Source organism: Canis lupus, chromosome 7, assembly GCF_048164855.1.
Source record: "Canis lupus baileyi chromosome 7, mCanLup2.hap1, whole genome shotgun sequence".
Lineage (NCBI taxonomy): Eukaryota > Metazoa > Chordata > Mammalia > Carnivora > Canidae > Canis > Canis lupus.
The window spans coordinates 6288430-6301255 of NC_132844.1; the positions used below are offsets into that span (position 1 = coordinate 6288430).

Sequence of the window (12826 nt, forward strand, 5' to 3'; positions counted from 1 at the left end):
TTTCTACATAACACTGCAGTTTATTGAATTGAGTCAGAGAAAGCAGCATATGTTGTTCACATATACCATACTTACTTCTGACAATATTCAACTATAACATCTCTCTTGACTTTACCAATTTCATCCTGTAATAAAAGAGAATGATAGTTCTTCTTTAGATGGTTGGCTATAAAAATTCTCCATCCTAGTACACGTATACAAGCTTATAACAAAGTAGGAAAAGGCCGCACAGTTGAGATATTCTTTCTGAAGGCCAACTTGCTGAGAGATACTCCTCCATGGTTCTCTCCTGCTCCTGCACACCTTGTTGAGTATGCCAGGAATGCAAGGCCTTGACCACTCTTTACCTGGGCCATTTATCAGGGTTCTGTTTGCAAAGAGCAACTTTGAAGGATGAGGTAATGACTTCCTCCAGGAAAAACAGCAAGCTTGCCATAAAAAGAGGTGGATCCCTTAAGCTCAATGTTATGCAACTGTGACCAAAAACAAAAACAAAAACAAAAAGCAAAACCCACTGCATACATCTAGTTTCCTCCATGTTGCCCCCTTGGGACTTGGGAGGCAGAGGGAACTGACACAAATATGAAACTCATGTCACCTGCTCTGCTGTGAGTCATAAAGTTCTTTGTCTCTGATCTAGGAGTCTTGTGCTTTCTAATCTGATAGCCCTTGGATAATCCTGAAGAGGAGTTAATGAGCTACAACATTTTTCACTTGGTCAATATTTTTTGAATATGGTAGTAAAAAAAGGTAATTAAATATCTCAACAACTTATTAAAATGAGTCCTTTGCATCCATTATTGCTCAGCAGTAATCTAGAAGTCTGGCCTCCCTCACATCACATTTATAGAACTGGATTAGGGAAATTTAAGTCTTTCCTTTTCAGTCACAGATAGGGAAAAAACCTAGAGACTGTAAACCTGTGATTTCTCTCCCAAATAACTATGTATTAGCCTAATGACTTTCTTGTCAAAAAATTAATGAGTAATGAAATCATATTCACAAAATTAAGCAATACTTTTAAACTGATTATGGACTTGAATTTTATATTTTCCAACAGAGTAGGCTGGTATAAATAGAAACATGGCATTAATATCTGGAAAATAGAAACATGGCATTAACATCTGGAAATCAGATAACATATGAATTAGATAGTTAAGAGCCCTTGCTCACCTTGTCTAAACCCCCTGAACATCTGTGGGTCACTCAAGAGTGGGCTAATGTTCCAGAGCAGGTGCTGAAACTAGTTCCGTTTAGAAAGTGACAAAATAAAATGTGGTCTTGGAAAAAATGTGCATATTTTTAAAACTAGAATGCAATCAGCTTGAATTACTTCCTTTCTACTTATTGAATTTCCTTTTACAGTTCCTTATATTTTCAATAGTCCTGTCCAAATAGGCTGAAAGCAACAGATTACAAGTTAAGAATTTTTATTTGCTCAAGTGTAAAAGATAATGAGAGTTTTAGGGAGCCCTTCTCACTAAACTCACAAAGCTCTTCATTCTGTCGTCCATGGTTTGTTTCTTGAGGAGGAAGGTGTTCAGCATCATGTCCCGCAGCCCCACCTTTTCTAGTTGAATAGACACAAAAGCCTCCGGAGCCCTGGTAAATGAACAGAGACATCTGAGCCCAAGGCAGGAAGTAAGTGGACATATAATAAAAAAATAGCTCAAGAGCTTACTGGAGGACAGATAGCCTGGGGCTAAGTGCTGGGCATTGCAACAGGAGAGCAGGTGGCTCTGTCACCATGGTTCTCATCTTCTTCAGATGTTCTAATTGTATTCACTAAAGATGCTGATGTGTCACCACCCTCCTTGGGGCCCCCATGTGCCTGAAGCATGTATCAGCAGTCCCTCCTCTGTCCTCAACTTCATGGCCTGGCTCAGTGTTTGTACTACTCAGGTCCCTTTGTGCCTCCTGGTCTCTACACAGGGGAATGTGGACTGAAGTGGCTTCCCAAGGGTCCTCTTGACTAGACATATTGGTCTTAAATCTTCCATCCACATTTTGGGAATGTGAACCTAGGGTATTTGAACTTGGCCATATGTCAGATTAATGACATCTTTGGTAGTAGAGTAGTTTGGTGCTTTTTTTTTTTCCATTTTAAATTTGCTAGAATTAAACTATCATTGGAAATACTCAGAATGTTTATTATTGAATACAAATATCTCTCTTTCTCTGTCATGGTGAAAAGAGATGAAGACACAGGACATTTCTGATTTATAGCCATCTCTCTGTAGAGGCTGTACCTCTCTGATAATGTGGCATCTATCATCTTAAGCAATGGTAAAACCTTGTTAGAATGGTGAGGGTAGTTCTGTGCTTTTCAGTTTAAGATAAACATGGAAAATTTGGAGAGGCCCATATTCTTCTTCCTTGTGTTCTGTCTGTTGAAATATATAGAAAGAGGGAAGACAAGAGAAAGGAGCAAAGAGGTTGAAATAAGGAACCACTGACTCTTCATAAACTGCATATTGGAAGGAGTTGAGCCTTCTCAGTGTTCATACAAGGTCTTCAAAACTAAACACATGCTGATCACTTTGGGAATTTAGGCATCCTTTAATCCCATAATATTATGTTATTAATTGGCTTAAAAGAGGACACTTTTGTTACTTTAAACAAACCCCTAGTGCATGCAGTACCTTTTGGTAGCATGGAATTTTTCTGAAGGATAAGTAAGGTTGTCTGGAACTTTTGAAGTTGGGGCTAACAGTAAGTTCTCTACGCCATTCACAATTTTGGAATTTCTTCTTCTGGCTGGACCCATTCCACCATTTCTCAGATATGAACTCATTTCCTAAAATGTTTTAAACCAAAGTGAATTAAGTTTGTTGGATTTGTAAGGCCTATAGTATTGGCTGCAAAATTATCTCATAGCCACGCTGACCTGAAATGCCTTCGTACATGTGATGGGGATGGGTTGAAGTGGAAGAGAGAGAAGAGAAACAGAGGGGAGGAGAGGAGAGAGTAAGAGAGGGAAGGGAAGGGTACAACGTAGGAGTGAGGCAGTAAGTGTAACTATTTCCAGAATAAAATGCAGTTGTCTAAATGGCCCTGAAAAAAAATTCTCCGTTCTACAAGGTAGCTAGTTGGAGTGCTCTGTACAGAGTGGCCTCTCAGGAAATACTGCTGATGGACTTCATGGTTACAAGATCTGAAAAACTGAGGCAGGGTGCCCACTGCGGTTCAGCCTAAGCAAATGGAGGTAGGCTATATATGCTCCCACGCACAATGTAATGTTAAGGAGAGAGAGAGAGGAGGGAGGGTGTGGAAGAAAAACTTTCCTTGGCATTTTGTTGTGGCAGCCTAAGTGGACAGATACAGGAGCAGTACATGCACGCTGCTTCTATACTTCCATCACCCTCTCATTCCTTAACTCTGACAGCCTTACTTTGAAGCAATCTTGCTTTCAACCCCATTAGAAATGCTCTCTCAGTCAGTAATAAGCTTTTGAGAATGTCAAATGGCCCCATTTTAATCCCTGCTCTTCTGGTTCTTCCCTCTACATTTAACTCTATCAGCTTTCAACTACTTATTCTTTTTTTCCTCTTCTTTTAAAAATGATAGCTTTACTGAGATATAACTGACATTTAACAAACAGTACATATTTAAGGTGTACAATTAGACAAGTTTTGGCACATGTATACAACTATGAAATCACCACTGCAATCAAAATAGTGACCATCCCATCCATCTACCCCCCTTCTTCAATCAACCACTGTTCTCTGCTTTCTCCAACAATAGATTAGAATGCATTTTCTAGAATTTTATAAAAATGGAGTCATGCAGTGTGTACTCTTTTTTTGGTATGGCTTCATCCATATTGCTGTATATCTCAATAATTCATGTTTGTTTTGCTGAGTAGTATTCCATTATGAGGATATACCACAATTTGTTTATCTATTCACCTGGTGAGAAACAGTTGAGTTCTTTCCAGTTCTTGGCTATTTTAAATAAAGCTGTTATTAACATCTGTTTATATGCTTTTCTATGAACATGTGTTTTTATATCTCTTGGGTAAATACCTAGGAGTGGAATGGCTGGATCATATGGTAAGTGTATGTTTAACTTTGTAAGAAACTATCAAAATGTCTTAGTGATTGATATTTTGCATTCCCTTCAGCAGTGTATGAAGGTTCCAGATCTTGCAGATCCCTGCCAACACTCAAAATGGTCAGTCTTTTAAATTTTAACCATTCTAATGAGTAGTTTCTCACTGGAGCAATTTGCATTTCTCTAATAACTAATAGTTTTAAACACCTTTTTATATGTTTATTTACCATATGTACATTTTCTTTGGTCACACATTTCTTCTTGAAACACCTCCTTTGGTTTTGGTAGCAGTGCACAATTTTTGTTCTTTCTCTGTCTCTCTCCTTCCCTCTTCCCTTCCCTCATCTTCTCTTGCTCCCTTTCATTGTCTCCATTATTTATTCCTCCTTATTGTAGCATCAGTCCTCTTCCTGTCCCACACTTGTAGGAGAGCACATAAATACACATCTACACATATATTTCTAGATATTCACATACATTACTCTATATTCATGTATTACTGTATTTATTCACATATTCATATATATGATATATAATAACCCTAATGTCTTCCTACCTCTGCCCTCATGCTCCATTCAGTGATTTCAGCATTTGCTTCTTAAATGGATTTAGGAAATAGACTCTCCTCTCACTCCCCATTTCAACAAGAATAACCCCACTTATATCTGTTTTATATATTAGTATTCTTCATAAGACTAAAGTAATTATTTTTTAAAAAGATTTTATTTATTTATTCATGAGAGACACACACACACAGAGAGAGAGAATGGTAGAGACATGGGCAGAGGGAGAAGCAGGCTCCATGCAGGGAGCCCGACGTAGGACTTGATGCAGGGACTCCAGGATCACGCCCTGAGCCGAAGGCAGGCACTCAACTGCTGAGCCACCCAGGCATCCCAGACTAAAGTAATTTATTTTTATTTTTTTTATTTATGATAGTCACAGACAAAGAGAGGCAGAGACATAGGCAGAGGGAGAAGCAGGCTCCATGCACCGGGAGCCCGATGTGGGATTCGATCCCGGGTCTCCAGGATCGCGCCCTGGGCCAAAGGCAGGCGCTAAACCGCTGCGCCACCCAGGGATCCCTAAAGTAATTAAATAACGAATTCCTCATGTCAACTATGTATGAATATCACCAGTGGTGGTCAATCTAGGCTCCTCATTTTTATCTAGTACCCATCTGCCCTTTCTTGCATCCTATGCCTGAGCTATCTGAAGGGTCTTCTCTCTGCCTGTCTAAAAGGTCATCTTTCAGGTTTTCCTGAATGCCCTCCCCCGCCCCCCCGCCCTGTGCTGCCCTTCCTAGTTCCCCAGATATGACCTCTTTTTTCTTTAGATGCCTTCTATATTTTGTTGAACCTCTTAAACAACTGGTGAGCCTGTTCGCCTTATATATACTGGTCTATAAGTTCCTCAGGAGCATGAATTGTGCATCAGTATTATCTGATAAGCCTAACTTATAGGAGGTACTGAATTAAGATTTAGGGGGGAAGGTTGAGATTTTAAAAATAAATATAACTCATTCTATCCTTATTTTCTACTTCAGTACTTAATTTCTATGGGAATTACTGTTTGACAGTGGAAACGAGGAATGAGTATTCTTGCCATACTCATAAATTTGGACTCTCCCATTAACATGAAGAATAGAAATAAATAGAGGTTGACAAATGTGATAAGGGGTAAATATGGTGAGCTGTATAGAATCTATAAGATTCAAAGAATGTTAAAAGACCACCTGGAAAGTTGATTTCTTAAAACTATGTTTCATTTTACTAATGAACACACACACACACACACACACACACACACACACACTATACTATTGTTTTAAAAAGTGGGGGAAAGTCTCTATGAACTGATTTAAAGTGATTTCCAGGATATACTGTTACGTGAGAAAACAAAGTCCAAATGAGTATATGTAAATAAAATCCAAAGCTCCTTTATGATGAAATCATTCAACAAACTAGGAATAGAGGGAAATATCCTCCACCTATAAAAGGCACCTATGAAAAACCTGTAACTAAATCATAATTAGTAGTAAAAGATTGAAAGCTTTCTCCTTAATATCAAGAATATGGTAATAATATCCACTCTTGCCATTTCTATTTCAGCCTTGTACTGGAGGGTCTAGCTAGGGTAATTAGACAGGAAAATGAAACAAAGGCATCTAGATTGGAAAGGAAGAAGTGAAATTATTTCTATTTGCAGATCACATAATCCTGTATATAAGAAATCCTAAGGAGGGGAGTCTGGGTGGCTCAGTTGGTTAAGCATCTGCTTTTGGCACAGATCATGATCTCAGGGTCCTGGGATCAAGCCCTGTGTCAGGCTTCCTGCTCAATGAGGAGTCTGGTTCTCCCTCTCCCTCTCTCCCTACTGCTTGTACTCTCTCTCTCTAAAATAAGTGAAATCTTTAAAAAAATCCTAAGGAATACATACATACAAGTAAACTATTAAAACTAATAAACTAGTTTAGTAAGGTGGCAGGATACAGGATCAATATACAAAAATCAATTGTAATTCTATACATTAGCAATAAACACTCTGAAAATGAAGTTAAGAAAACAATTCCATTTATAATAATATAATAAAAAGAATAAAATATTTTGGAATTCATTTAACAAAAGAAGTATAAAATTATACACCAAAAACTGCAAAATATTGTTGAAAGAAATCAAAAGATCTAAATAAATAGAAAGACATCTGTGTTCATGGATCAGAAAACTTGAGATGGCAACTGTATCCAAAATGATCTACAGATTCAATGCAATCCCTTTCAAAATGTCAAATGGTGCTTTTTATGTGTTTACAGAAATTGACAAGGTGATCCTAAAATTTATATGAAAATACAAGAGACTCACAATAGCAAAAGCAATTGAAAAAGAAGAACCAAGTTGGGGGGCTCACACTTCTTAATATCAAAACTTAATACAAATCTACAGTAATCAAAACAGCAGTAGTAATAACATAAAAATAGACATATAGAGCAATGGAATAGAATTCATTGCCCAGAAATCCACTCTTACATTTTATGGTCAATTGATTTTTGACAAGGTGTCAAAACAATTCAATGGGGAAAGATGAGTTTTTTCAACAAATGGTGCTGTGACAGCATACCACATGCAAAAGAATGAGGTTAGACCCTTTCCTCATATTATATACAAAAATTGGGTTGGCTGGGTGGCTCAGCGGTTGAGCACTTGCCTTCAGCCAGGGCATGAATCTGGGGTCCTGGGATCGGGTTCTGCATCAGGCTCCCTGTTTGGAGCCTGCTTCTCCCTCTGCCTGTGTCTCTGCCTCTCTCTCTCTCTCTCTGTGTGTCTCTCATGAATGAATAAATAAAATCTTTTAAAAAAAGAAAAAAACCCAAACCAAAAATTAACCATAAATAGACCATAGACCTAAATGCAAAAGCTAAAACTACAAAACTCTTAGAAGAAAACAGAGGAGTAGATCTTTGTGACTTTGGATCCAGCAATGATTTCTTAAATATGACACCAAAACAATAAGTGACAAAAGAAAGACTAGTGAATTGGAGTCATTGAAATGAAAAACTTCAGCTTCAAAGGATACCATCAAGAAAGTGAAAAGATTGCCCTTAGAATGGGAGAAAATATTTGCTAATCATATAATTGATAAGTACACATATACTGATACTTGTATTCAGAATACATAAATAACTCTTACTATTCAATAATAAAAAGACATATTTTATTTTTTATAAATGGCAAAGAATTTGAATAGAAATTTCTCCAATGAAGATATATAAATGGCCAAAAAGCACATAAAAAGATGTTCAATGTCATTAGTAATTAGAGAAATGTAAATCAAAACCAATAAAGTACCATTTTACTCCCAATAGGAAGGCTACAATAAAAAAAAAAGAGACACTAACAAGGGTTGGCAAAACTCAAAACATATGTCTTTGCAAAAACCTGCACATGAATGTTCACAGCAGCATTATTCATAATAGCTAAAAAGTAAAAACAGCCCAATGTCTGTCAACTGATGAATGGATAAACAAAACGTGGTCCATCTATACAATGAAATATTATTCATCAATAAAAAGTAATGAAGTACTGATACATGCTATAACATGGATGAAACTTGAAAACATGCTAAGTGAAAAAATCCAGATACAAAAAGCCTATGTTGAATGATTCCATTTATGTGAAATATCCAGAACAGGCAAATCTATAGAGCCTGAAAGTAGATTACTGTTTGCTAGGGGCTAAGGGAAAGGGGGTGGAATGGCGAGTGACTACTAATGGGTACATGATTTCTTTTGAAAGTGATGAAAATGATCTGGAATTAGATAATGGTGATGGTTACATGATCTTGTGAATCATATACTTTAAAAGGGGTAAATTTTATGTTATGTGAATTATATCTCAATAAGAACCAAAGAAGTCTTGGGGAAAAAAGGGTTATACACTGTGTGTTACCTTTTGTAGAAAAAAGAAGGGACAAATGTCTCCATTTACTTTTGCAAAAAGACATGTAGGAAGAATAAAACAGAAAACAATAAAATCATTTATCTACAAAGGATAGGAGTGGAGGAACAGGATATTTTATGCTGGATGATTCATCCTAGTCAATATTCTAGAGTTATACACGAAGAAAAAAGTTGTTAGCAAATCACTAAAAATTAAGAGAGTTGGTAAAGATTTGGACATGTGTTGACTTCACATTAGGAAAGGAGGGAAAGAGTGAAGGAAAGAGGATAAAAAAATAGAAAAGAAGGGAGAAAGAGAGGGAGAGAAGAGGAGGAGAGGAAGGAAAGAAGGGAGGAGAAAGGCGGCAGGCTAACGGGAAGAAGGGGCTGAAGGGGTAGCTTGGCATTGGCTGTCATAGTGGTAGACATGTCAAACATGCCTCAGGTTTTTGTATCTTACAGGCTGACCTTCACATCAGCAGGAGAGGCCCATTGGGGCATGTGATAGAAGGATGCCTGTTGGACAGCCACCATCAAAGCATTTTTCTGAGCCGCTTGGCATGCAAGGGTCACTTGCATATTTTCCACTCCTGAATGGAATAAGAGCTAAAGAAAGAAAATGTGAAAGTTAGTAGGAATTTTGGCCATAAAGAGGAGATGAAGTTGAGGATTTGAGATCACCACCTATTTAACATGTAAACATATGAATCAAACTGCAGGATGATCTGAGATCCTTGCTTCTCAGCCACAGGACTGAATCTGGTCTCTCTCTAAGCACCATTTCATACTGGGAAGGCAGCCTCCAGGCCTGATTTGCTCTGTAGCTAGTGACCATCAGGTTTCTGATCAGAAAAGGATGAGTAGGCTCTGACAAACCAGCAAACATGTGCTCAGTGGCAGCCTTTTAAAGCAACCAAGATTAGGTTAATGCTTAAAAAATACAGGGGTGCCTAGGTGACTCGGTTAGGTAAGCATTCAACTTCGGCTAAATAAGGTAAGGGTATCATCATTACTTAGGAAGTTAGAAGCCTCTCTTCGACATGGGAGCCAAACGTATATGAATTGCAAATTGCTTAATTTTACTTTAGTGTCTTTAAAAAACACAATTTACCTTAAGAATGGATTCCTTTGTATAAAAGCTAAACTTGCCAACCTGGTTATCATCCACCTCAGAGATGGCTAAGACAAGAGTAGTAGGAGAATATCTGCAAGAAGAAACATGACATTGTTCTGATGTACCATGACATTGGTCAAGACATGCTCATTCCGATGGGACATCAGCAATGATAGCAAGTGCAGATATTACACAAGACTTGATATTTCTGCTCAAAGCCTGAAGGGCTCTGGGGTCTTTCAATCCTTGTTGGACTTGATCTCTCTGCAGTTTCCTTATGGTGATCACCAACTCTGAATTCTTTTCTCCTGATCCCCATTCCACTGTTTTATCTTGTTTCTCTTTGTACCTTCAACCTCATGTCCTCAGGCTCTTCACTGACTCAAATCCCTTTGTCCATTCCCTAAAAGCTGTCCAGTTTTTGCTCTCTTCCATTGTCCCAACAATTACCTAAATGTTCTTTGCAACCATGTTTATGCCTTGGGATACAGTCCTTTGTCCGTACCTATGAGACTTTGTTGAGTAATTTAATATCTATGAATCTCAGTTTGTTCATCTGTAAAGGGAGATAGTACCTATCTCATAGGGTTATGGCAAATATTAAGTGGGATAATATCCACAAACGTGCTTTTTAAAATGTAAGCCACTTGCTCATGTTTGATATATGTTGTTATAACAACACTCCAAAGTGGCAATTTTAAGAGATTAACATACATAAAAGCAAACTCAAGAGACAAGATCCTTGGATACATAAACCTTCCCTAGGTAATTCAGAAGGCTCCCCAGATCTGGCAGGATCTTTTGGGTCATTGTTGGGAAAACCAATCACAACTTGACCAGGCCACAGATCATTTGGGCACTTTGTGCTGATTGGTTGATTCCAGGTGAACAAAAATATGTCCTGTTTTACATCAGTATAAAATACCAGCTCCAACAGGAGGCCCTTGAAGAGCCAGAGAATAACTTGGCTCCAGGTTGGAGACGTAGCTAGCTTTGCCTGAGGTCCAATCACACTTCCTTCCTTCAGTTTCTGTAGACATCTCTATATCCTTATTATAAATTCTCTTTTTGGTTTAGCTAGTGTGACAGGATGAAGCAGGAAATATTTTGCCTCCAGGAAACTTTTGGCAGTGTCTGGAGACATTTTTGATTGTTACAAATGGGGAGGAGAAGGGGTACAACTGGCATCTGGTAGGTAGTGGTCAGAAGTGCGGATAAACAACCTCTGCTGCACATGACAGCCCCCTATAAGAAAGAGTTATCCAGCCCTAAATTTCAATAATGCCAAGGTTGAGAAACTTTAGGATACCATATTCTATGACCCTAACCCATCTCAGCCCACAGTCTCTTTGGAGAAGAGAGGAGTCCTTTAACATATTAACACATCAAAGTTACATTTTGAGCACTGATCCACACTAGAAAAACAAAGGTGATTTTTTTCCTCCTTGGAGTCATCTTTGCTTTCCTTGGGGTGGGGCCAGTACCAGGAATCTCCAGGGATAGAGCTAGGACCCTCAAGGGAAGGGCAGACTAGAAGAGAAGGAAAGAAGAGGGAGACAAGTTTCTCCTCAGCACACATCAAAGGCTGACTCTGCAAGGAGGAAAAAGATTCCTTTCTGCGACTAAGTAGACTCATGACCTGTTACTGTTAAGAGTGTTTTCTTTCCAGCAATGAGTTGAACCTATGGGGCATAAAGAAGTTTCACTGCTTTAAATCCATCTGTTGCTGGCCAACAAGAGTCTGACTGAGATACCGCCATACATGTTAGATTTGCACATTGTATTAGAAATGCAATGTTCAAGGAAACAGCTGCTCAAAAAACTTGACTGACTTCTTCCTGGTCTCAGGGTAAGTGGGAGAAGGGATCTGGACTTCTGATCCATGGTTCTTGCCCCCTGAGACAAACTCTCACACCCTTTTTTCCCCCAGAAGCAACAAAGTCAACCTGGCAGCCCCTGAGCCTGTGATTCTATCTCACTTGAGCTCTCTGATCCAGTTCTTCTATTTCTCAGTGTTTTTAAATTCAATTATCCCCCTTCATTGAGATCTATTTCCCCCCCTTTCAGTAAAAAAAAAAAAAGAAAAAGAAAAGAAAAGAAAAACAATAGCATCATGGCAGATAGAATATAAGAGAGGGAATTTAGAAATACAATTGCATTTGTGTGTCCAGTGTGGGAGAAATTATTTTCACTGACTGTTCATTCTACCATTACATTATTTTTACTTTGACTTTCTCAAGGCTCACCTGTCCACTCGATCACTGTCCTCCAGCAGAGAGGTGATAAAGACAGGGGGTGGATGGTCTATTTTGTCCTTGTGTGATGCAAATTCAAAGTGAACAGGCCTCAGATACAAATGGAACTCTTCAAAACCCATCTCCCGTGCCAGTACCTTATAGAGCCTAAAAGGGGGAGGCAGATAAAGAACCAAGGGCATTTGCCATTATTTTCCACTAAAAGAAAAGTGGTGAGAAAACCAAAAAATCTGAATAAGCAGAAAAACAAAAGTCAAAACAAGAGTAAGCCAAGTCTTGTATAAAGTGAATGAGTCACAAATGTCTTGCATTTAGTCTATGCTATGGCAGTTAAAGATAGCAATTAAAGTAGGAGGAGATGTGCTTGGGCACTTCCTCAACTTTCATTTCCTGCAAGCTGGCTTCTGTCCTCAGAGTGCTCATGGGGTCACCAATACTGCTTTCAATACAAGGTTCACTATTTTAGCTCAGAGCTCTTCACAGCTGGTCTCTGTCCTCTCTTTGGGGAACATCTTTGCACTCTTGGATGCTGGATTTCCATGCTCTTACCTCATGATCACGATCTCTTGGTCTTCATTGGCTTCTCTTCCTCTTTACTTTCAAATCCTAGTATTTCCTGGGGTTCCAAACCCAGCCCGCTTCTTATCTTCTCTGTCCCCCCTTGGGGAGTTCATCTTCCAACCCTCTGCCCTAACAATCACCCCCTAGTGTAAGAACCTGTGCTCCTACCTCTGTCCTGTACCAACTCTGAGTTCTACTCTCACGTATACATGGCTTGCAGCAAGGCTCCTTTCAGATGCCCCTCTGGCATTTCAGCCTTCAAAGTCTAGAATGTCTTCCCTTCCTCTCACACTCACATTCTAACACACTCCTCCATTTTGAAAAGTCGGTACATTAAGGCTGACTTCAAATGGCACCTCTATTAGTTTGCTAGGATTCTGTGACAAAGTACTGCAAACAGAAATTTGT

General features: G+C 38.7%; 1 protein-coding gene across 1 annotated transcript in view; it reads right to left on the minus strand.

The window, feature by feature from the left end:
* The window catches only part of LOC140636531 (uncharacterized), a 139374-nt gene that overhangs the window by 70869 nt on the left and 55679 nt on the right, over positions 1-12826 (minus strand). Inside the window, exons 20-25 of the mRNA XM_072831833.1 lie at positions 11849-12004; positions 9600-9693; positions 8957-9094; positions 2643-2797; positions 1491-1602; positions 76-125 (exon numbers count right to left, since the gene is read on the minus strand). Of these exons, the coding sequence (XP_072687934.1) occupies positions 76-125; positions 1491-1602; positions 2643-2797; positions 8957-9094; positions 9600-9693; positions 11849-12004 (705 nt within the window). The remainder of the gene's footprint in view (positions 1-75; positions 126-1490; positions 1603-2642; positions 2798-8956; positions 9095-9599; positions 9694-11848; positions 12005-12826) is intronic.